The following is a 24,300-nucleotide window of genomic DNA, read 5'->3' as shown; positions in this document are numbered from 1 at the left end:
ATCCAAAGGGGGAGTAGAGTAGCGTCGGACACAGGCAATGTACGAGCGTATAAAAACACATATATTTCAACTATATCATTTTGCTTCTATTCGTTTAAGCATTTTTGTGTGTATTTCTGAAACGAATTCCTTTTAGTGGCCACATTTGCTAACGGACTAACAGCAAAAACAGAGATATCCTTATGGGGAAAAGCATGCAGTGAGATCAAGAGAAATATGTGCGTCAGCTTGGCTTTCCAGTTGAGCTGGGAGCATCGGTGCAGCAGAAATGATTGATTGTTACACTATTTAATCAAATTTAGCTTTCTGGCTGTTTAGCCCATAGTCTCACCAACGCGGTCTTGTATGAGCAATTGCAATTCCGACTTGGGCGTCTTTTTCCCACTTAATATTAAAGGGCTTTACAATTTAAATAAAGACTTTAATATGATTTCAACACGACATCCAAATAGCTGATATATCTATGTTAAATCTAAGATCTTTAGGATAGAGTGCGAAACATGTTTAATCATGTCACAATCCACATATTAATCAAAAACAGTTACTACAATTAAAATAGCACCAAAAAAAAACCTCGTTTCTCGACTTAATCACAACGGTACTCGAAACAGTTGCCTTGATACAAGTGTCAGCTTGACGACACAAGCAACAGGAGCAATCGCGGAGGTCGCAGTTGCAGCGGCAAAAGGCACTACGTAATCCAATCCTAGTATTCGAAAAAACTGGGCTTCTCGAACTCGTACTGGAAGAGGCGCACATTCCACTGGCCAAAGAAGAAGGCCTCCAGCTGGTACATCTTGTAGAGGCGGTAGAATCCCTCGTGGACGTACTTGTTGTTCCAGACCCAAATGCAGTGATTCGGGTAGAACCAGATGATGTGGTGTCTGCCCCGCACGTCGATGTCGCAGAACAAGTGCGTCGTGTGAAAGTCGAACGGGGTATCCACAAAAAATTCTCGTTTCGCTCGACGAATGTGCTTCACAGCGGGAGCTCCTTCCGTTGCTTCTCGTGCCACAAGATTCGTTGACTCTTTTTTGATCTCTCTGGAGCTGGTCGAGTTGGCCCTGGTATACTCAACATCGGTTTCGGCTGCTGTCGCTGTTGCTGTAGCTATGGCTGTAGGGGCGGCTATGGCTATGGCACTTTGGGGAATTACCATCTCCTGCTCGCCTTTGAATGAGAGCACCTCTGGGGGGGGCAAACGTCGGGCATATGCTCTAGTTGACAGCAGTGACTGGGTGAATGGTATACCGGATAAATCAGTCGCTTATCAGAGGTTATATGTATATTTACATGGAGATCTGAATAACTTACCACTGCGAGTAGAGCCGACAAAAGGCCATGTACGAGTGTAATCTGCATCGTTTATCAATGTATCAGAAACTTATCTAATTCACTTATATAATTTTGCTACTATTCGTTCAAGAATTTTTGTATGTGATTCTAAAGCGAATTCCTATTAAAGCAATGAACATTCGAATTTAACAACAACTTCTAAGGTCATTCCTTCCTTAAAAGGAAAGTGTAGACATTTGAGAGTTGAGTTGTAAATTCTAACTGAATTGTAAAATCGAAGCTGATCTAACAATGAGGCATGAGGTACAATTTTGTATTCTATTATTATCGCTAGTGCCACGGAATGGATACATTGTTACTGCGGGTGGCATTTTGAATGCATGCATACGTAACTGTTATTCTGAGACTATATCGGATACGTTTTTCTCCACTTGTGCTTTTTTTTTGTCGCACGTGCTAAAAAAAAATCGTTTCTTCAAGATACTCGTCTGAAACGAAGATGTGGCGTCCCTTTCGATATCAGCGCTGTCTGGCTTGTTTCTCCGATTTTCATAATTCACTATTTTTAATGAGAATTACCTATAACGCCTTATAGGTCCCACACTTGAAGCTTTACTTCGCACTTCCCATCTGATATTCTGTGGTGGTATGGGGGGGGTTTGGCACTCATTTTGCCATCCCTTTCGTGTCTCGTCGAGTTCTTTCTTTCGTCCGCATTAATTTGGCCCGCCTCCTGCTCCTCCCGATCTGTGGGTGTGCGTGTGTGAATGACATAATTTTTTCTTCGATTTAATATTCAATAAACACTGATATATAAAAGAGTCTATTACATTCCGATGGCTGGCATCTAGTACGGATAAATCTCATCGGATTCTCATTATCATGGCACAACCGGCAGCAGCGGCGACAGTAGCGGTAGCGGCAGAGGAGACTCTACTCTATAGTCCGATCCTAGTTAGCGTAAAAAGTTGCCTTCTCAAGCTCGTACTGGAAGAGCCGCACATTCCACTGGCCAAAGAAGAAGGCCTCCAGCTGGTACATCTTGTAGAGTCGATAGAATCCCTCGTGTGCGTACTTGTTGTTCCAGACCCAAATGCAGTGATTCGGGAAGAACCAGATGAGGCGGTGCCTCCCCAGCATGTCGATGTCGCAGAACAAATGCATCGTGTGAAAGTCGAACGGGGTATCCACAAAAAATTCTCGTTTCGCTCGACGAATGTGCTTCACAGCGGAGCCTCCTTCTGTTGCTGCTCGTGCAAAAAGATTTGTGGAATCTTTTTGGATCTCTCTGGAGCTGGTGGAGTTCACCCTGACTGACCCCACAGTGGATGCTGTCGCTTTAGCTGTGGGGGTGGGTATGGCTATGGCGCTTTGGGGAATAATCATATCCTGCTCTCCTGGGAATGGGAGCGCATCTGGGGACGACAAACGGCGGGCATATGCTCTAGATGACAGCAGTGACTGGGTGAATGGTATACCGGATAAATCAGTCGCTTATCAGAGGTTATATGTATATTTACATGGAGACCTGAATAACTTACCACTGCGAGTAGAGCCGACAAAAGGCAAAGTGCGGGTGTATCTTGCATTGTTTATTAATGTACTAGAAACCTATCAAATTCACTTATATAATTTGAATAATTATTGAATAATTTTTGTGAGTGACTCTAAAAGTAATTCCTGTGAAGTAATGAATTTTTGTATCTGAGAAAAATTTCAATGGCAATTATTTTTTTGCTAAACAAAAAACGCCTTCGCTCGCTCTCCTCATTTGATAATCAAGGGTGTTGGGGCGGGTTTCGTTGCTTATTTGTCCATCCCGAGCGTGTCTCCAGGAGTTCTTTATTTCGGCCTCATCGAACTACGTAGATTTCTTTTGAGCGTATGTGTTCTTATACCTGCTAGAGTAATTGACAGTTCCATATAGCCATAGGCTTCAGCGGAACGGAGTGCCGAATGTGAAAACCGGACACATATCGAAATGGCAACAAGTTTTCTAGTTCTTGGAAATATGTATGAATACCTAGGGGCATCACGGGTTTGTGCGATACTCTATTGCATCAAAGGCGTAGGGACTGTACTATAAGGCAACAAGATTTGCGATCGAAAAACGCGAGGCTAAGCAATATACCCAGTACCCAGTACACTGAGGGAAGAACCAAGAACCAGAGCCCGAAAAGAAACCCCGTCAACCACGAATAAGTACATGTAGACAATTTCTCCTGTGCGCTGGTATGAGACTATACGGCTGATTTTTCTTGGGCGGTTTCTTTGATTTTAGTTCAAATTTGATATGATTTCGACTAGAATTTCAAACTTCAGATTATCGAAAAAAGATCTTATCTCCAAGATATTTGTGTAAAACCAAGATATTTCTGTGGCGTCCTTTTCAATATCAGCGCTTTCTGGTTTCTTTCTCCCACAGATTCAAGCTCCCTTTGGCAGGTCTGGTTGGTAATTTTCATATTCTATCTGGAACAATCGCAAAGCGTACTGGCCAAAAGAGAAGGCCTCAAGCTGGTACATCTTGTAGAGGCGGTAGAATCCCTCGTGGACGTACTTGTTGTTCCAGACCCAAATGCAGTGGTTCGGCATATAGGGGATGAGGCGGTGCCTGCCCCGCATGTCGAAGTCACAGAACAAGTGCGTCGTGTGAAAGTCGTACGGGGTATCCACAAGCAGTTCTCGCTTATCACGTCGAATGTTCTTCAGAGCGGGAGCTCCTTCCGTTGCTTCTCGTGCCACAATTTTCTTTGACTCTTTTTGGATCTCAGGGGAGCTGGTTTTGACAAGGGAGTTGACTCTGGTTGACCGCACAGCGGCTGCTGTTGGTCTGGGTGGCAGTATGGACATCTCGCTCTTGCCTGCAATAATGGCTGGTAGCCGGATCGCCACTGGGGGGGGCAAAAATCGGGCATATGCTCTAGTCGACAGCAGTAACTGTGTCCATGGTATACCGGATAAATCAGTCGCTTACAATAGGAAGATCTGAACAACTTACCACTGCGAGTAGAGCCAGCAACAGGCAGTGTATGAGTGTATGCTGCATCGTTTATCAATGTCTCAAAAACGTTACTATTTTAATTTTGCTTATACTCCTTTATGGATTTTTTTTTTTTTCTTTTGTGTGTTACTAATACGAATTTCTGTTAAATATATAAATATTTGATTATTTGATATGATTTCGACAAGAATTTCAAACTTCAGATTATCGTTTAATGCAACGCGTTTTGCATTAATTTAATTAAACTCTTGTTAGCAAACATAGCATAAAAGTGGTGCACGAAAAAAGATCTTATCTCCAAGATATTTGAGTAAAACAAAGATATTTCTGTGGCGTCCTTTTCAATATCAGAGCTTTCTGGTTTCTTTCTCCCAAAGATTCACATTCCCCAGAATGCCGCATAAATTCCACACTTAAAGCCTTCCCTCGTATCCCTCATCTGATAATCTGGTGGGTGGGCTAGTGGGGGGAGGGTGTGGGCGGTTTCGTCCCTCAGTTCCCCACCCCTTTTGTGTCTCGACGAGCGCTTTCTTTCGTCTCCATTCATTTGGCCCGGCGACGAGGGCGCACTGCGTTGATTTCCGTTTTGCCGTATGTGAGAGTGCAACTTGAGGCGCCACTTGCCCTCCTCAAGTGTGTGTGTGTGTGGGTGAGTGGAAAACTAAACTGTTGCCATGTGACAAGTGGCAGCTTGACGACACAAGCAACAGCAGCAGCAACATCAACGTTACCATCAATGACGCTTGGTGTGGCACTTTTCAGCACAAGACACACACACAAAACGAGGCACAAACATGCACCTGCTGCAAAGAAGAAAAAGGCAGCGCTTGACTCTTGTTGTTGCAAGTTAAAAACTGCAGAAAGCGCACTCGAAAATTGCCACAAAAAGGCTGCAAACAGTACGTTGCAGTTGCAGCCAGCACTCAAGTAATGAGTGTTGTTATTCTGCCACACGACACTCAGTCGCAGTCGCAGTCATGTATCGTTTGTCTGGGGGAAGGGTTAAGTTCTTGGAGTTGAATACACAATGTGGAGGTCTTGCACCTGCCACACGCCAGACTGGGGTCAAAGGAGAAGCCATGGACTCCACTCAAAGGCTAAGAATGCATATCATTTTACACGAACTTCGGACTATGTAGCTCAGAGGCGATACTATATACAAGAGAAAGAGAAAGATGCAGATACTGAAGAATGCAAAGAAACAGAAAGAGAGAACAAGAAAGAAAGGGATAAATAGAGAATAAGCATCTATAAGGCGATTGAGCTCTACCTCTTCATCCTTTCGGCTTTTTGGAATTGTCAATGCAACTCAACAATTGAAATCATTTGAAACCTTTCAAACGCCATACAAAAGAAAACTGATTTCTGACTCTCTTTCTCCCTTTCTCCATTGCTTTCTCTCTTTATTGCTGCTGCTGCTGCTGCTGCCACGAGATTTGATTTAAATTTGCACCAAGACGTGACATACCACAAAAGAGAAGGACAGGCGCCAGTCGGAAGAGTCGTCGTCGTCCCGTTTTTCATTCGATGTGGCAGCTATTGAGGTCATCATGCCCAGCGTGCCACAGAGTATAGATGAAATATTTATAGATATAGTCGTATGTAAACAGATATGTATATGGCGGGACATAAATTGCGATACTTTTCCACGTTGTGCCAGTCCAAGGGTCACCTTTGACCTCTTTAGCAAATTTTAGGCAGCGCAGCCCCAAACTTCCAGGACATTAGATTTTATGCATTGGCTTTACTAAATTCTCTACCAGTCACCAGACAGCACCTTTTACTTTTCTGTCCTTTCGTGTCTTTTCCGTTTTGCACTGGCGATTCAATTAGCAGTAAATCGTTTTAAATAAGGATGCCCAAACAGAGGGGGAATCCACCCATTCGTGGGCGGATTTATCTATTCTATTTTTATTTAGTAATTTTTAATTTCGCAACTAATGCGATTATTTACGCCTCACGGACCTCACTCGACCGTCCTTCCGTTCGTTCGCTCGGCAATAAAAATGGATGGAAAGGGATGGTTTGGGATGGCCAGTGTGTTGTAAGTCCACTTTTAACACTCGGTTTATTTTCAGTTAACGTAATGCCTCCCTTTTTTACACCCCTGCAATATCCTCCTCTTTCCATACAAAACTATTCCGCACACTCGAGAGGCACCGGCTAACGGCACTAAGCTCAAACTTTAAGCTCTCTTCAGCATTCGACAAAGCCAAAGCGAAGCCTAAAAGGTGTGTGTCGAATGCCAGAGATACCAAACATACATAAATGCGAGCAGTGGGATACTCTCTCTTTATTCCTTATTGAAAGATATCGAAGTTTTTTTCAGCAGAAACTGTAGTAGATCTGAAAATTGCAAAACCTGAAATTTGTGCTAAAAATCGATTGAAATGTGAACTCAGAACCGATTCGAAACGCAAAAAGACGTCCGAACGGTTTCCTCTAGAAGCATTTCTAATTTTTATTTTTTCCCCTAGTTGGGAGGTTTCTTGTTTTCTGAACAGTCGCTGTGGACCCAACAAATCAATGGACACCGTGTGGGTGCATTATTTTTGGCAGTGAAAACAATTGTCACCGAATGGCAGCGAGGCGTGAAAATCACACGGAAAGTTGGAAAAATAAACAGAGAGAGAGAGAGAGAGTCCGTTCCGTTTGATGATAGTCCATGGTTCTGTAAGATAGTTTCGTCCATCCGGGGCATGCTAGAGGAGAGTGGAAAGGCGGGTGGACAGAAGACAGAAGAGTCAAGTCATCATCATCGTCCTAGAGTGGAACTTAAAGCTTTGCTCCGTGCACATTTACAGTTATGAGTGCTTAAAGGGAAGACCCTCGTCCCATTCCACACTTAACATTTAATTAAAAATTTTGTAATTACCGACGGGAAAAGCAACGAGTAGGAGGGGGGGGAAGACAAGCAGGAGTAACGACAGAGTAGGGTTTGACTTTCTTTCCAAGGATGCAGCTTCATCTCCAAGGACATGGCGTTTCCTGATATCTGGCAACTCTCTGTTTATTTTTCACCAGTTCACACTTCAGTGGGTCCAAAGTGGGCAGGGCGGTGCCTGCGACCCTTCCTAGCTGTTATTGCAATGAACTCTTGGCAGATGGCTTGGTCTCCAGCAGAAGGGAGTCCTGCCATTGCCTTCTGCCTTGGTCTCCATTTCATACTAATTGATAAATGTAAACTGCTTTAGTGTGTCCTTTTGTACCCAAAATGGACCTGCTGCTGCTGTAACCTGAAGGAGGTACTTCCACTTTTTTCTCTCCTTGCCAACCCTTTGAAATTTCGGCAATTAATTTGTTGCATTATCCATTGTTTCAGACGCTGCAGGGCTCTGTAGATGCACCATTAAGTACCTCACTCTCTCTGTCTTTCTCTCTCTCTCTCTCTCTCTCTCTCTCTCTCTCTCTCTATCCGTCTGTCTATGTGCTTTTCAGGTTACACGCATATTTCGGAATCGCAGGGGACATTCCTCCTGTGGATGCGGCGTGTGCCACTCATGCCTTGTTTACGCGTTTGTGTGGGGGCGTGGCCATGCCATCAAAGTGCATGCAAAATACGTGACACGCATATTGAAAAGTCGTCGGACTATTTATTTTTAGTATACAAAAAAGCAGCGCCAACTTTTTCTGTTCCATCGTTTTTTTGCTTTGCAGAAAACTTTTCCGTAAAGGTGTGGCATGCAACAGCGCCAGAAGCAGCATTCTTAGTAGGGATGCTGATGCTCCCTTTAGACCCGTCCATTCTTTTACACAAGGGAACTTTTCACCCAACGAAATTTATATTTATTATAATATCATCCAAAGATATTAAATAAGATGAAATATTGGCTTAATTTTGAGCTGCGCAGGAATCCTGCAAAGGAATCCTGCACTGAAAAAACAGAGTCCTGAAACAGAGGACCGATTAAGGAATCCTAATAAGCATGGCACATTTTCCAGCCTACATTTCTACGAAAAATTGATGGCTTATATGGAGTCCATTGAAAATGCAATTATGCAGCGCAACGCTGATAAATATCACAGAAGGGGAATGCAAAACAGGACACAGTTTAGCACCTCCTGTGATGACCATAAAAATGTTGCAATTTTCCATAGTACACATATTTGCCTTTTGGCCAGGGCCCAAAATATACACCAAAGCATACGAGAATGTGGAAAAAAACGAATGCCCAAGGCCGTAAATAAACGAAGTGGCAGAGAGACAGAGAGTTCCCTGCCACAAAAACCGAAAACCTCACTGCGAATGTGAGGGTTCCTTGGAATTTTCATTTGTTGTCTAAAGTTTTCGCTTGGTTTGAAACTGCATGCCACCATTGCATGCCCCTCACCATCACGTGCCCTTTTCTTTCAGCCCCAATTTGTCGCCCTTCGTTCTGCAGTTGTCGCTTCATTTTCGGTTTGCAGCACCAGCAAGAGTTTTTTAGAAAATACTCGTACTCTCCTGTTGACAGAACATTTTTATGCGAATTTCCACTGCGTATAAAATGTAAAAAATGTATGAAAGTTTTCTCCCCTAGAAACGCTTTAAAATGGTGCAGAATTTCAAGGGAAAATATGAGTTATTCATCGGAGCAGTCAGAGTTTGTTATATTTATTAATTAATACCAATTAAATGCACGAGAGATTCAGGTTGTTTAACGACTACTCCTACTGTTCTCCCCGCTAACAGTTTCCTCTCAAAGCCAATTAGTCCGATCTGATTGAACCGATAATCAATGGGGTGTATATATAGCTGAGATCTGGTTTAACCCAACAGTTACTCCGCTACGCTGTCCATATTCATTCTAAATATTGGAAATGTTGCATGTTTCTATCGCTATATCACTTCTAGTGGTAGCCCTCACAGAGGTAGGACTCTCTCTATAGAATACGCATCTGTACATTCAACTAAAACAATCTACAATAGAGTCTGCCCACCACGCTAGATGAATCCGATTTGATGAACGAATGCCTATACTTCAGTCACATCACCCTAGAGGAGTTACAGGCACAGATGAACGTCAGCAGCTCCGAGGAGGATCTGGAGAATCTGGATAGGAAATACAAGTGCTTTGCCCACTGTCTGGTTGCGAGAGCCAACCTTCTGGACAGCCGCGGTCGTGTGGATGTAGCCAAAATCGATGAGCTTGAGCCCCTCACGGATGAGCATCGTCAAGCGCTCGAAAACTGCAAAAGAGCGCACGATGATGACCCCGATAACTGCGAATATGCCTTCAGTATGTTCCTCTGCTTATCGGATTACCTGGAGGCAAGTGATGAGGTAGATGAAGAGCAGGAAAAAGACAACGATTTGAATGAATAATGCAACAGAAAAATATAACTGGTTTTGCGCAACTCTTTGGAATCGGAAAGTGTTTTTCTCTCATCGGGGAGCCTACGAATCAGTTATATTTTAGCCATGTTCCCCAGCAGACTGCTCGCATTGATCTTGGCTCTAATTATATGCCTTGCTCAGGTGGGTAAATATAGTAAATGGGGAGCATGAGCAACAGTTTTTGCCTAATGCCGCCATCCCTTTAACTTCTTCGATGTGGGACTGCAGGACTTTGGGTAATGTCTGATGCTCAACAGCCTCACCTACGAGGAATACTAGGCGTTCGAGAGCTTGGGCAATCTGAAGAATCTGCTGAATGAAACACGAGTGGAGTGCAATTCGGTGTGCAACAGGAGAGACAGCGATTTCGATCAGCCGCTGCATGGAGGTGGGGTTTACAGCGTCGCCTGAAACAGAACCCTGTGCCTATGCCTTTCATTTGGTGATGTGTGCCCACAAGGCAGATCATCTCATCATTGATTATGACGAGGAAGAGGAGCATGTGGAATATGTGTAGGATGGAGACGACAACGATATAGCCACCACTCATGAGAGTTCAGAAAAAGAGGGCTGTAATTAATAAGCGTGGGGATTTGTCGGGCATCTAATTTGCATAACTAAATGGAATTACAGTGCGCGTTTGAATCAAATCAAATCGAATCGAATCGGTCATCAAACTAATTACATTTCCAGCCCCCTTCACACAATGCTGGGGAGGGGCATCCGCGGTGTGGGTATATACTCTATTTACTATACTATATATTAGATATATATATCTACGAGATTTTTGTCTATACATAGATACACCTCTTAATCGATCGTTGGATGCAGGACTTGGGATTCAGGTTTGCTATGAGGCCACCCCTGCATCTCCCGATCCCTTTCGGTAGCAGGAAAAAACATATTTCCTTACACAATGCGATTCCGTTACAGTTTTCCACGCGCTTTTCCTCACTCTCTCAGGCATTGAGTGTTTGTTTGTTTGTTTCTTTCTGTGTTTCTGTAGTTCTCTTTCTGTTGCGCCGCTTTTTCTTTTGTGCCCGCAGCAGGCGGCAGAATGCAGCGGAAGTTGTCATGTTGTATTGTTGCAGCCGCTGCAGCTGCTATTGTTGTTACACGGGAGGTGTGGAAAGAAAAGACGAGCCACACACTTGACTGGCTCTGACGCTTGCCTCTCCCACCCCTTCCTATCCTTTTTTCGATTGTCAGTTCAACTTTTTCCGCTTGCCACACACGCACACACGAGCACACTTCCCGAAAGGCGTGGCACATTAGTGGGGCAGGCAGACGAAAAAAAAAGGAGACCATGATTGTCAACACGCAGCAACGATTCCGCGCTTCCACCGCCTCCTCCGCAGTAGCGGCAGCAGGGCGTATGAGTAATATGTCTGACTCCTGTTTCTGAATCCTGGCGCTGGCGCTGGCTCTGCCTCTGGCTCCTCTGCCATGTCAACATGCAAAACAACAATGGGGCGGAAGTGCATTGTAAACGTGGCATGAACCCCACATTGAGATCCCCCTGCACCCCGCGTTTGACTGAATGAGGAACGCTCTGGGCCTGTGACTGTGGACTGGGGCTGCAATTATAATTTTTGTAAATCGACGGATGTTCGGAAAACATACGTGCAAATCGTTTGCTGGCATCCCAAAAAAGAGAGCAGCCTTCAGGCCAATGAGAAAATGTCTTGAAAAAATGGGAAAAATATACGACAGCTGTAGGGCAGAAGGAAAGTTAAGGGAAAGTAGTGGAAAGAATATATATGAAAATCATACGTACCTTGCTTTTACAATTTAGATACGTTATCGTAGATATAGGAAAATTTATACCCGATACTCAGTCAGTATAGCTCCCCTCCGCCAGAGTGCACACGTATTTTAATAGACACCTCGTGAGATATTTACAGAAAATTAGTAAGAGGCGGTCCATGGCTACGAAGTCATGAAAGTCTATGGTAGACTTTCTGTGTGAAAGTCCAAGACTTTTTTTAATTATCGGGTATAGAAAACAAGTCGCTTAGATTTTTCTCGATTTATATAGAAACTGCAATTACTACTACCAATTCTGGACATCGTAGTATTTAATGGTATATTATAGAAAATGTTTGGTAACTCTAGTATCTTTGGTTATTCATATAGATATGGATAACCGATACCAGATATCCCTCGACAAAAAATACACCCTTGGTACTCTCTCGAATACCCCACATGTACACAAGTTGTAGATTTTGGTATATCTATAAGCAATTTTCTTTTATTTTATGTACATATTTTCCGATCAAAAGTTTTCGCTTCATATTTTTCGCTGCCGCCAAACAAAAGCAGCTGCTCCTGCAAGTACACCTCCCTCTGTCTGTCTTCTCCCTCATGTGAAAATCTAATCACGCGGCACTACTTCCTCTCCCAGCCGCTCTCTCAGGTCCCACACACACACATGTCAGAAATTAAATTCAGGGAGAAAACTTACACTATGCTGCATACTTTGGCAGCAACTACCAATAAAGTGCCTCGAAACGGGGTGAACTGGGAAAAGAAGAAGCTCAACTTTTTCCCACTGAGGGCCCCGCTCGCCACCCTTCGTCCTGCCGAAAAGCGTTTCAGCTTGAGCTTATGCTCTGGCTGTTGCTTCGACGACCTCTCCACGGGTCTCGCCTCTCTCCTTCCTTGGATCCAAAAGCACGCTTATCAAAAGGCACGCAGAAACACAAACACACAGGGCACTGACATGCATTCAAAGAACGTGGCACCAGGGGCAAGAGGAACGTCAAAGGGTGGAAAATTCACGGGTAAGTTTTCAGAGAGGGCGTGGCAATGGGGAAAAGCAAAGACAAGGCGCCAAAGCGAAACGCGTAAGTTTTTTCCCGTCTTCTTTCCAGTTTTTCCTGCAGCATCTCCGCAAAAAACTCTCTTGTTGCAAGTTCTGCATATGACTGCAGGCACGTCTCACCACCCCACCGCTCTAGAAGGTATGGGGACGAATGTAAGTTGATTTATGCCACTTTGTATACCCTGCACCATGCGTATCCCTGTGTGTCTGTTGCATAAATGATTTATGGCCAGCTCCCGCGACAGTTTCGTTTCGCTTTCGTTTGCAGAGTGCGCAACAACAGCGGGGTGGACAGGGGAGGGACTGTGTGACTGAGTGCCACAAAGAAGTGCAAAGGAGAGAAAACACCAGAGGAGACAATGGAAACACTGTCGCAAAAATAAATAATTATAATTGTGTGCCTTTTCCCCTCATTCATGGATAGCGGTACTCTTCTAGAGGGTACCTTAAAGTTGATCAGTGGAAGGGTAACGATTAAAATATACATCTGTACTCTATTTCCAAGATGTGGCCATATCTCCTTGATTCCTCAGAACCTTCCTTTTTTGGTGTATTTTGTTTTTGATAGATCATGGAGTGCATCTCAGCTTCTTCATTCGCTTCTTCGGATTTTTTCCTGCTTATCTTTGGGCTTTCCGCAGAAGGTGTGTGTGTGACCAATAATAAGCTTAATAAATATTTAACCCGAGTGTTGGCATGCCACACTCCATGCACATTCCACATTCCATTCCATTCACGCTCTGGAAAAGATAAAAAGCAGCATCAGGTGTGGGTGAAGGACAGCTCCTGAAAATGTGTCAATTACTCAAGGAGCACCGTTCTGGACTGGACAATTGACCCAAAATGAAATCAAGGCCCCCTCCAACCTCCCTAGGGCCTGCGCTTCCTTCACAAAACTTTTGAGCTTCCTGCCAGAGCTGTACCAAAAATCTTTTTCTTGGCTTCCTTGCCGCAGTTTTTGCCCATCTCTAGAATTTCAAAAGCGAAACAGGAAACGGGAAGTGCGCCTCATGCAACATTTATGGAAGCCACATGAAACATGAAACAGAAGAAGAAACAAGAAGGAAAAGGAAAAGTTGACGCGTAAAAATGGTCACAAAGTGTAAATGGAAAATACAATTTAAATGCAGCCACAGAGAGAGACGAGATTTAATTAAATTTTCTCCCCTTTCCCCCAGCACAAAAAATAAACCACAAATAACTAAATACTACAGATATTTACGGATACATATAATCCCACAAAGAGAAAGAGAGAGAGAGTTAGAGAGGCGGACGTGTTTTCATAAATATTTGAAAAATCTTTTGGCCATAAATCATGTCGCTTAAATTGCATGCATAATTTGTACAGTGCAAAATTTTAGTAAACAAAAATCCTACATCGGACATCCCACAGCCCATTTCTAGCACTCATCTGTCAATTGATTCTCGCCCCTCCGTTTGCCCCTTGCCGATTGGCAAATAAGGAAAATATCATCCAGTGGCAGTGCTGAAATTTTGCATTCGAATTTTCCTCTCGATTTTTGCCAGACATTTTCCTCAAGGAATTTCGTTTTTTTTGCCAAATATCGAATCTTGAGGTATTATCCTAAATCGAAAGTGAAAGATTTCCGAAAATCAATTGAGTTTCAGTCCTGTCCGAAATTTGTAATTGACAAACAAATATTGCATTTTCTTGTACGAATTTGGACACAGATTTCGATTTGGTTTCTGTTTTCCATTTATCGTTTGCTGTTTGGGTCTGAAAATGTAGTTTAAGAAGGAATTTAATAAGAGTGGAGCACTTAAAGAGATGTGCATTTAATAGATCTCCTTTTATTCTTCCAATCTGTACCCGTGATTTCATTTTTGACTTAAATATGCCCTTTGATGGGACGGCAATCTGTTTCTATAAATATTTCCACCAGTAGAATATTTAATACAAAAACCAATAAACGTTAAAAGCATTTTTCGGTTGGTTGGTACAGGGAACGAGAGGTAAAGGAAGGGAGTACCATAGGCTACCTGCCCATCCAGGGTTGACCCCAAAAACCAGGGCTCAAACCACGATCTCGGCCGCTTCCGGGGTCCAGGGCCTTTCGATCCGTTTCGACCAGCTTTTCCCTGCCATTAAATGCATTTAAATGTGTGTTTCATCATAATTATGCAATATGCAAACATGACTGCTGCCTCTCCCTCTCCCTCTTCCTCTGCCTCTCCTCCTGTCGTGATCCACTGTCTTTCTCCTGCTCCTGTGGGGTCCAGCCATATGGCCATGTCGTGTGTTTTCCGGTAGCTTAAGTGCTTTAATGGCTTTAATTATGTTGCATGCAATTATTGTCGCATGTCTGGTTTCCAGTGTCGTGTATGTGTCCTATGTGCAGCAATGATTATTATCGGCGGCAGCAGTAGCAACATCATTATCCAGCCAGGATGCAAATGCAACAAAAATTATTTAATTAATAAATGAAAAACAAAATGGATGGGGCCACAGCCGCATGTATGTATGTATGTATCGGCAGGCGTAGACTGATGTGGCACGGGGGACATGAAGCATGGAGCAGCTCGAACTCTGCTTCTCGCCTTTGAGCATTAAATTCAATCGCTAAATTATGCAAAATATGTCGCAACTGCGACAATCTGTAGACGCACACACCCCAAAAGAATTGAACGGATTTCTGGGACACCCCATATGCACCACGTTACGTATACGCAATGCTGGATGGACATGTCTGCGCGTGTGTGTGTGTGTGTGTGTGCGTAAAGAGAGCGCCGAGTTCATCGATGACGATTTTACTGCAGTTCCGCTGCTGATGTCGTCTGTTGCCTAGTTTTGGCGTAGATGCAGAAAAAAAAGAAACACACAAAACAGACACATCTATCGACTAGGAAATACCCTTGGATCGAAATATCCAAGAGAAGCACTTCCGAAATGAGAGTAAAGTGCTGGTAATTTTCGTTCAAGAAATGCTTTCCTCGGAAGTTGGAAATCTGTTCTGATATTCATTCCATAAGTGTTTCTTTGATCTGCAAATACAGGGTAGCACACAGCGTACACAGAGAGAGGGAGAGAGAGCGATAGGGAGAGGCAGAGATGCGACGTTTAAAGAGGGGAACCATAAAGCCAACCCACAACAACAACAAATTCGTGGAGCGGCGGCCTCGGCTTTTTCGGTTTCCATCTCTGCCCTCTCCACGTTTCTCTGGCTTACCCCGCACCCCGCCACGCCGCTTTCCATGGCCTATTTGCTGGGGCACCTTTCTGCTTCGCTTAGCCGACACATTGCCCCCGTTTTTTGCGTACTAGTACTCGTATTTCGCAGACGTGACAAACGCAATCAGCGTCAGTCGTCAGTCATATGTGTAAAAATGTTTTCCGCCTTATGGCTACTGAGTTTTGCATGGAAATTGCTGCGGAGATAGAGAGATGGAATCGGGGAGAAAGGGGGAACGAGCAGCAGATGAAAGTCAACGGAATGGACATTGCTATGATCTGCTATAACTCTTTCTGCGGTGTGGCTGTCATTTCTTTGAAATTTCTCTCTTTTCGCTGGGAAAAGTAATTATCGTTTCTCCCCAAGCTCCTCTGCAGAAATAAATCACACATTATCGTTTTCCATCCATGGAAATATATATTTCCATATTTTAGACACACAATTCTTTTGACTTGTTTTTCGTATACGGTTGAAGTGATATTCTTTTGTCATCAGGTCATTAGGCCTTCCATTCAGGCGAAACTTAATTGGCACTTCCCTTCCAGCAAATATCACTTAAGTTTTCAACTCCTTTCTGCAGTCCCACTCCCGTGTTGTTCCCTATCTCTTAACCCTTAACCCATTCACAGAGCCATGACTTCCATTTGGCCACAGAAGTCGCACAGAAGTGACTTAATTAAAGTTGTACAGGAAAGCAGTAGTCGCAGAAGGAAAAAGGAGCATAAGCCTGGAAAAAGGCTCACACATGCATGAGGAGTGTACGGGAGGACTGTGGCCAGAACAGAGCAAAAGCAAAAGGCCAAAACAAATTGCCAAAGTCAAAGCAAAGCAGCAGCAACACCAGGCACTGGAACAGCAGTCTCTTTTTTCATTGGGGGTTTTACGGGGGCCAAATGGCAATTTATAAAATCCTTTCAAGTGTCGAAAATCAGTAATTGTAGTCAAAGTGCAAATTGATTGCCACACTCTCTCTCTCTCTCTCTCGCTCTGTCACACACTCTTTCTCTGTCCCTGTCCCTTTCGGTGCATTGCCGAAGAATCAGTGTGTGGCAGGCAGGCAGGCAGTACCAGCGGCAGTGGCAGACCCATGTTTTATTGAGTGTAATTTGTAGTTGCAAATTAATGGCCGCACTTCTCTTTTAATTAAAATGCAGCAAAAGGAGAAGTAGAAGAAACAAGAACACGACAGGAAAGCTGGCCCGAATAAAGGATACCCAGCAAGTGCAGTTGGTGGACGAAATACTTTTAGTACAAAAAAAACTGAGTGTAGGTCGCGCCCTCGACTTATATTTCGATAAATAACTCCAGCAATCGATGTTTTTCCACTTGAAAACAGTACCTCCATATAAATTTCTTTAGTCCGTAAATGATAAACGTTTCCTTTAAACACAAGCTGAATAAAACGATCCAAGGACTCTCTGTTTTCCAAAAAGGACATCATAATAAATTTTCTGGGGAATTCCTTGCAGCTGTACACAATTTCTAGTGCTAAGGAGACACTCCTTTCGGTCCTTTTTGGTTCGTTTGGTGTGTGTGCGTTGTCTGTGTTCTTAGGTGGAGTCCAGGCTAAGTAACTGAATTCCCAGGACTTTGTGGGGGAGGGGGCGACAGTGACAGCTCCATCTGTACAGAGAGTCTTATGTTGCCTCTAGGATTTCCCTTTGACTGCATTATCTCTATTTTTTCTCTATCTCTGGCTTTGTGTCTGCGTTCCGTTCCAGTCCTTTTACGCGAAGACTTCATAACCTTCAAGTCGTGACCCCCCCGCCCCCCTCCCACCCTCTTATCTCTTTTGTTTGTGGCACAGGTGCTTGGACACAGGATACACAGTCCCCTCCACCAAGTTGCATTCCTCTGCTGCGCTGTTGCCTGTTGCATGGCATGCCGCTTTAACCGGACGCAACAACCGACAAAAGCTTTGAATAAATTTGCGCCATTTGACAGCGGCAGCAATATGTATGCAAGGACGGGGTATCATCAATTTTGGTTTGAGAGACTCATCAATAAAACATAACAGCAGCAAATGGAGACACATGCAACATCCCCCCACAAACCACACGCCAAATGCGACTACTCGTATGTCAAGGTCCTGGCTACTGCTGCAACTGCTACTGAAATGATAGGAGCCGCAAACAAAAGCTTCGCCAGCTAATTTTTTTGAGAGGCAAAAACTTTAATGCTGTCACTTGGGGAAAGGAAAACTTTGAGTGCCCTGCCAGAACTTTGGTGGGGGAGAAACGACACTCTCTGACAGTTTGACTTTAAGCTGGCAATGCTTTTGGCCGTCTGGCAACCTTCGACACAACCTACGACACTCTCGTAGAGGTTGCCACACGACGCTGCTGCTTATCTGGCAGTGCCCCCAACCCGACCTGACGCCTCTTCGATGACTCTGATTCGATTTCGAGGAATGGAAAGGAAACTTTTTGGCAGCGTCGCATGTGTTTTTCCAAGAGAAATGCTCGCCTGTCAACACTCTCCCCCCCGGAGGCGGGAGTCAGGGGTCAACCGAAAAAGCAGCTTGGCTTTTGGCGCAGCGCCAGAAACCAGGCACAGGAATCTCGGGGTAGACTGAAACTTTATTTCTCATTTTGATAGGAGCTCAGGATCAGGGGTATCTGCAGCAGCTTCACGATATATCCCACCAAACCCATGAGAAGGATGCCCACTCCTACGGCCACGGCAGTGCGCTTAAACTCCCGGCGATCGGGCTTGTGGCATCGCTTGAAGAAACGCAACCCATCCGTAATAAATGGCACTGTCGACAGCACCATAAAATCAAACATGGGACGACCGTTGGGGCCCCACGACATTCGCTGGAAATCCTTACACATTTTGCCCAGGAATCTGCGGGTATGAGGCTGGGATCGAAGATTCTTTGGACTCTTTAATGGGATGTGTGGCACCCACCCATTATTCGGCTTCTGCCGTTGACGACGATGGTGCGGCAGACGATACATTTTGGAGGAATGATCGAGGAATCTGTTGAACGGAGGAGGAATCTAAGCAAAAGCAATTTAGTTGTCGGGAAATCAAAAATGTTGTGTGTGCTTTTTATCGTGTGATTTTTGTGTGAAATGGGAATACGTATAAATGGAAATGAGGCTATGATTGGGTGATAGGGAGAAAGCCATTGCCTTCTCTGATCCAAAGTTCTCTCACTAATATTTTCTTGCCACATGCGTTTGTGGCACAGGTGGAGAGGGAACTGTGCCTCGGGGCTTACACACATAATCAAAGTTTATGCAAACTGTTTGCCACAAACTACGAGTACAAGCATTTTTGAGTCAGGGTTCTGTCTGCCACTATTGTTCCGTACTGCAAATGGCCTGGGCAGGAGTACAGGGGCAACGGCAAGGAGCAGGAACAGGGTAAATGCTGCAATTTGTTTCACTGCCGAATCGTTGCCTGTCTTCACTTGAAGCTTAACTAAATGCACAGGGAGTAGAGTCCGAAAATTGTCTGCGCCTGCCCCTGCCAAAAACCAGACTAAGCCAACAATTGCCCCCATCTCCGGTTGCCCCCATCTCCGGTTGCCCCCATCTCTCTCTTTCCCCCTCCCCTTTTCTCCTAGCTCCTTGTGCTACTTCTGTTGCTGTTGCTGTGGCAGTTGCTGCTGTTGTTACGATTTGACAGCGCCTTGACTTCCAGAGGATCCCCTGGACAATTCACTGCAAAATTGGTAGACAAAACTGTGTGCCACAGTTCCGTTGCTGCTCCTCTGCCTCTTGGGGGCATCCTGGTTCTGTGATGTGGGATGTAGGATGTGCTTTATGAGTGTGTGCGTGCCAGGCGCTTCAGCCATTGCCATTGAGATTGAAAAATGTTAAAAAATTGCTTTTAAATGCCGCAAAATACAATTTATTATTCAGCAGAGGGAAACGCCAAACACTGAGAGGCAGAAAGGCAGTGAGCCAGAGGCACATACACACAATGTGCACCCAGGGACGTGGGAGTCGGGGGCAAGGGGCAGTGGGGCACCATTCAGTGCTGGTGCGTAGCAAAAGCTCAACAGTGCCGAATGCTTGGGTTGTAAATTTAAATAAAGCTAACATACACACAGATACTGATACGTACGGAGGCAATTGCGCTGGTCCTGCTGCAGTTGTTTTGTTTATTACGCATACGCACTGGCTGCCCTTCTGGCCATAAAACGTTACGATGCTCTCTGCCTCTGGTTCCTGGCTCTCATGCTGGACCTCTTTTTCGGGTCAGCAGTTGCAGAGCAGTTCTTCAAGCTGCTGGTGCCGCCCGTTCCACGATATGTTTCCTGCCAAACGATGTTCAAGTGTCGGTAAGTTTCAACCATTCACACTTTTCTTTCCTGACATCTTGGAAGAATATCATTAGTTTCTGATTGATTCAACGCCTCATCAACAGATACACTCAGAGAAAAAATATTTATTTTTTCGAAAATAATTCATTTATTTAGTGAAATTAAATTGGTAATTTATAGGAAATATATTTGATTTATATATGAAAATATTTATTTAAATAAAATATAATATTTGTAATTAATATTAATAGTAATATAACTATAAAACTGAATTATTAACATTTCAGGGCTCTTTTCTCGATGTGTACAGCTTTCGAAGAAAATTTAGGGACAACAAAAAGACTTTAACAAATGTCGAATCAATCTTTTGACCACATGCCAGGAGGCTAAGCTAAGTCCTCGAGTTGTTAGCACACTTTTAGGCTCCAACTAATTGTGGATCAGACCATAACTTCAGCGACTCCTCCTCCGACACCTTCTTATAGCCGCTCTTGTGCCCGTTCTCTCTATGGTTTTTCCTCTGTTTGTGGCGGCACTTGAACAATTTTCCATGTGCTCTCCACAGGCACTCCCTCCCCCCAAAAAACTTTAGCAATAAAATTTGTTTCAAATTGCTTTCCAAAGAGGAGAGACAGAGACAGAGAAATAGGGAGATGGAGATGGAGCTGAAGACTTGCCCCAAAGTGCACCCAGAGGGCCACGGAGAGTGCCACAGAATAAATATCAAATATATTGAGAGACGGAGGACGGGGAGCAGAGGGCGTGGGCAGCAGCAGTCGCACAAAAGTTAATTACATTGTGTTTTGCGGAGCGGGTGAGTCCAAGGGTGGCAAGGCCTAATTTCGTAATTCTCTTTCTGAATCATTTAACCATGAAATTGCCCCCTGACCAGCCACGCCCCCTCCCACTTCTCCTCCTACCGCCTCTCATCATCAGAGGCAAATGATAAAGCCACAAAACGCATTTTCCTCCTCCTTAATTTACAGTTCAAATGTGCAAAATTAGCCTTTCAACAGTGCCACACTGCCACCGTACCACCGTGCCACAGTTCCATACTCTGCCATCCTGCCACGCCTCCTTATCATCATAATCCCCCCATCCACAGTCCTCTGGAGGTGCCCTCGGGGGCATGATGACAGCTGGCACACCATTTTGTATTGGAAAACTTTTTGCCTTTCGGTTTTCCGGAATGCGGGGATTCGTGTTTCTGTTTCCAGGGGATCAGGGGTCACCTCTTATAGCTGATATTTTCATTATTTTCATTATTTTACATTATTTATGTGTGATTTTCGTGTAAATTCTTTAAAATTTTCCCCACATATTAAATGAAATGCAATTACAGATGGGCGTGGCTTTTAAGCCAACGGGGGGAAAATAGAGTGCGGAAGGGAGAGGACAGAGAAATGCTGCCTGTCTTCTGCCGCATTAATTTTCCAGCGTCTTTTGATGTATTTTCAAAGAGCCCGCGGGCCAACAAAAATACATTTAATTGAATAATAACTCTGTGAGGCATATCCTTAATCAAAGTTCGGAGCTTAAAGAGTCCCTAAAGAGTCCTGTGGCATCCTGTGGAACACTATCTGTGTTTTTTGGATTTTCCGGGCCTCCACCTCCGGGCTCTGGCCAAATCAAAAAACCTTTTCAAACCGACAAAAATATAAAACCTGCGCAATGATTGCCAAAAACGAAGGAAACACTGCCACTGCCACTGCCACAGCCATTACCAATTTTTGCGCTTAACGCTTCACTGAACAAATCACTGAGAGACATAGAGACACACAGAGAGAGACGCAGAGAAAGAGAGAGATGGAGAGAGATAGAGGCAGGGAAAGAGACGAAGACATAGACATAGAGATGGAGACACATCGACATCCCATCGAGTAGTAGTGCACGGTGCATGCCCCTGCATCCCCCCGCTTATTCCATCAGCATGTCATCATGGCAAATCAGACGACATGCAACATTGCATAAAGATTTGTCACAGCTAAAGCTGCACTCCTGCTCCTACTCCTGCTGCACCTCCTGGTCCTTCGATTTGCCCCATTTCTGGCTATTCGGGGGAACGAGCCACAGAGAAGTTTACCTCCTGCTGCAGCAGCTCAAATCGCATTTTCGCATGCTCAAATTCGACAAACAGCACAACAAGAGAGAGGAGTAGACGGTGCCAGCAAGAAGGAGAAGGGGAAAGGAAGGAAACAGGAGACAGGAAGGGAACGTTAGATGCGGATTCGGATGCAGTGGATGCTGAATCCGGAGCAACTTTTGCTGCAAATTCAATTTTGTCTGGCGGCTCGATTGCATTGCGGCCATCCCACCAGTCCTCGAGTCTTGGAGTCCTGGAGTCCTGGAGTCCTGGAGTATGACTTTAGGTCCTGCTCCGCTCGTGGAGGAAGACTCCCCATTGATTCGCATTGCATTTCAATATATAAATATTTATACACAAGTACACATTACATTTTTTTCTCTTGCTTTTGTTTGGGCCCAGCTGAACACCAGACCCGCGACTTTTTATTGTACACACGAAAAGAACAGACATTTTTCTCAGCTTTAACGGGTACGATTTGTGTGCTGCCATTTTGCGATAGTTTCTCTGAGTGTAAGCCATACTAAAAATGTAAATATATTTGAGGCTATTTCTAATAGTACAACCGAACTGAAAGCTGATGCTGATTCTTTTGTTGTCTCCTCTCTGAAAGAGTAATGGAGCGATGTCCTGGCTCTGTGTCTGCATCTGTTTCTGATCCGCGCGATTCCAGCTCCTGTTTCTTTCTGCTCCGCTCTTCCCCTTCTATAAATCGTTCAGCTCCGCGTTTGTTCCGCCTCCCACTTTATTGGAAGGTCTCGCCCTCACATTTGACGGCTAGCCCCCGCTGTCGACGACGCCTTCGTAAATCAGGACTAATCCTTTATGACATATGCTAAAATGTAATTCCCCCGTCGTCCCTCCCCCAACGATCAGAAGCTCTTGCTACTTTCCTTCGTGCGTTTTTCCGGTGCGTTTAAGCGGTTGGTGTTGGCCAGAAGCCGGCAGGCGGTCCATGACAAAGCTAAATTTCTGATGATGTTAATGATGTGATTAGATAAGTGGCCGTATATGTTGTATGTCTCCATTGGTCCATTGGAGAAGTGTGTACCCATCGATGGAAGGAGCGATACCAGGAGAGACACATGGAAATCCATTGAAATTCAAAAATATTTAATGAATATAATCGCGCTTCATCAGAGTGACAGGCGAAAAAGTGGCAGAGCGTGGGAGATAATTTGAGGAAGTCATCCATCAGATGGAACCCACCATCAAGAGCCAAAAATAAATAAAACGCAAAAGGTAGCTCCACCATCAAGTGTCCTTTTGAATGAGACACTATAACATAGCTCAACCATCAAGAATATTTTAAGTATTATCAGATAAGCCCCGCCATCTAGTGTCCTTTAAATAGAGCTCACTCACATTCAATTAGAATTGAAAACAAAACAGATTCAGAATCAGAAACTGGGCTTTAAGAGTAAACCGACCAGAAGTGCAATTTGTGGTGCACTTAACGCATTTCATATGCTAATTACGGACCATAAATCGCTCCGAAATGTTCCATGTCTTTTTCTACGTGGGAACGGGCGAGGCGGTCATAAAAAACCGGAAGGCAATTCCAAAGATTGGATAAGTTTTTCAGGTGCTCACACGGCTGCTCTACCTCCTGCTGCTCCTCCAGCCTCGTTTTCTGTTAGAGCCAAAAACTATAGACAGACAATTTCCTTATGAAATGAAAATAAACATGACATTTCTGGGTTTATGTACTTTTGCAGCTGTGTCTCTCTCACTTGCCTCCGGCACACCGACTCCGACTCCGACTCTGGCTTCGATTTCTGCTGTTGTAGCACGATAGGCTTTTCACCGATGTAAAACTATTGCTTTTTCCAACAATACGTTCTTAGCACTCAGCAACGTGTGGTGCATTTCATCAGATTTAATAGTCTGGGAGGTTTTGATTGATAATTTCGCTGAAAAGCTTATAGTGTAAGAGTAGCTCTGGGGCAAAGGCTTCTCCGCCTCTTAACATGGCTATGACTGCTATAAAATGTCATCTTTTATTATGGCAAAAGGCTCAAATGGCGCAGACTGCGCCTAGACTGAGACAGAGATCCCATAGAACAGGCCAGACCTTCGTGCCACTGTCACACGAATAGAGAGGCAAACAATACTTGGCCTCGACCACGCCCCCCATCAGCGACTGCTCTGCTTTTATACGCCTCGCTACACACACACACACACACACACACACAAAAACAGAGATAGAACGAGATGGTGAAAGAGAGAGAGCCAAGTCTCGTGCTGTGAGTTTCATTTCCGGTGCGACATTTTGTTACAAAACTTTATTTTCAATTTGTGCACATATT

General features: G+C 44.3%; 6 protein-coding genes across 6 annotated transcripts; 2 read left to right on the top strand and 4 right to left on the bottom strand.

Moving 5' to 3' along the window:
- Positions 1 to 487: 487 nt before the first annotated feature.
- LOC6593225 lies at positions 488 to 1,376 on the bottom strand. Its single transcript, XM_002018310.2, has 2 exons — positions 1,315 to 1,376; positions 488 to 1,234 (listed from the first exon to the last, which is right to left on the bottom strand). The coding sequence occupies exons 1-2, from the start codon at positions 1,360 to 1,362 to the stop codon at positions 707 to 709; spliced, it is 576 nt and encodes a 191-aa protein (XP_002018346.2). The 5' UTR covers positions 1,363 to 1,376; the 3' UTR covers positions 488 to 706.
- A 693-nt stretch (positions 1,377 to 2,069) lies between these two features.
- Positions 2,070 to 2,880, bottom strand: LOC6593226. The gene is made up of 2 exons (XM_026986026.1): positions 2,838 to 2,880; positions 2,070 to 2,757 (listed from the first exon to the last, which is right to left on the bottom strand). The coding sequence occupies exon 2, from the start codon at positions 2,680 to 2,682 to the stop codon at positions 2,248 to 2,250; it is 435 nt and encodes a 144-aa protein (XP_026841827.1). The 5' UTR covers positions 2,683 to 2,757; positions 2,838 to 2,880; the 3' UTR covers positions 2,070 to 2,247.
- A 665-nt stretch (positions 2,881 to 3,545) lies between these two features.
- LOC6593227 lies at positions 3,546 to 4,365 on the bottom strand. Its single transcript, XM_002018312.2, has 2 exons — positions 4,298 to 4,365; positions 3,546 to 4,236 (listed from the first exon to the last, which is right to left on the bottom strand). The coding sequence occupies exons 1-2, from the start codon at positions 4,343 to 4,345 to the stop codon at positions 3,724 to 3,726; spliced, it is 561 nt and encodes a 186-aa protein (XP_002018348.2). The 5' UTR covers positions 4,346 to 4,365; the 3' UTR covers positions 3,546 to 3,723.
- Positions 4,366 to 9,097: 4,732 nt separating this feature from the next.
- Positions 9,098 to 9,647, top strand: LOC6593228 (general odorant-binding protein 57c). Its single transcript, XM_002018313.2, has 2 exons — positions 9,098 to 9,151; positions 9,210 to 9,647. Exons 1-2 carry the CDS (start codon positions 9,101 to 9,103, stop codon positions 9,603 to 9,605), a joined length of 447 nt encoding a protein of 148 aa, XP_002018349.1. The 5' UTR covers positions 9,098 to 9,100; the 3' UTR covers positions 9,606 to 9,647.
- Positions 9,648 to 9,701: 54 nt separating this feature from the next.
- LOC6593229 (general odorant-binding protein 57a) lies at positions 9,702 to 10,134 on the top strand. Its single transcript, XM_002018314.2, has 2 exons — positions 9,702 to 9,758; positions 9,946 to 10,134. The coding sequence occupies exons 1-2, from the start codon at positions 9,702 to 9,704 to the stop codon at positions 10,132 to 10,134; spliced, it is 246 nt and encodes an 81-aa protein (XP_002018350.2).
- Positions 10,135 to 18,191: 8,057 nt separating this feature from the next.
- On the bottom strand, positions 18,192 to 18,648 carry LOC6593230 (protein transport protein Sec61 subunit gamma). The gene is made up of 2 exons (XM_026986580.1): positions 18,543 to 18,648; positions 18,192 to 18,479 (listed from the first exon to the last, which is right to left on the bottom strand). Exons 1-2 carry the CDS (start codon positions 18,590 to 18,592, stop codon positions 18,212 to 18,214), a joined length of 318 nt encoding a protein of 105 aa, XP_026842381.1. The 5' UTR covers positions 18,593 to 18,648; the 3' UTR covers positions 18,192 to 18,211.
- Between the last annotated feature and the right edge of the window lie 5,652 nt (positions 18,649 to 24,300).

The sequence above is a fragment of the Drosophila persimilis genome, unplaced genomic scaffold (genome assembly GCF_003286085.1).
Source record: "Drosophila persimilis strain 14011-0111.01,24,50 unplaced genomic scaffold, DperRS2 tig00000002-arrow-pilon, whole genome shotgun sequence".
Classification (NCBI taxonomy): domain Eukaryota; kingdom Metazoa; phylum Arthropoda; class Insecta; order Diptera; family Drosophilidae; genus Drosophila; species Drosophila persimilis.
Note: the sequence above shows the minus strand (reverse complement) of the source record. Positions and strands in the feature narration are given on the sequence as shown.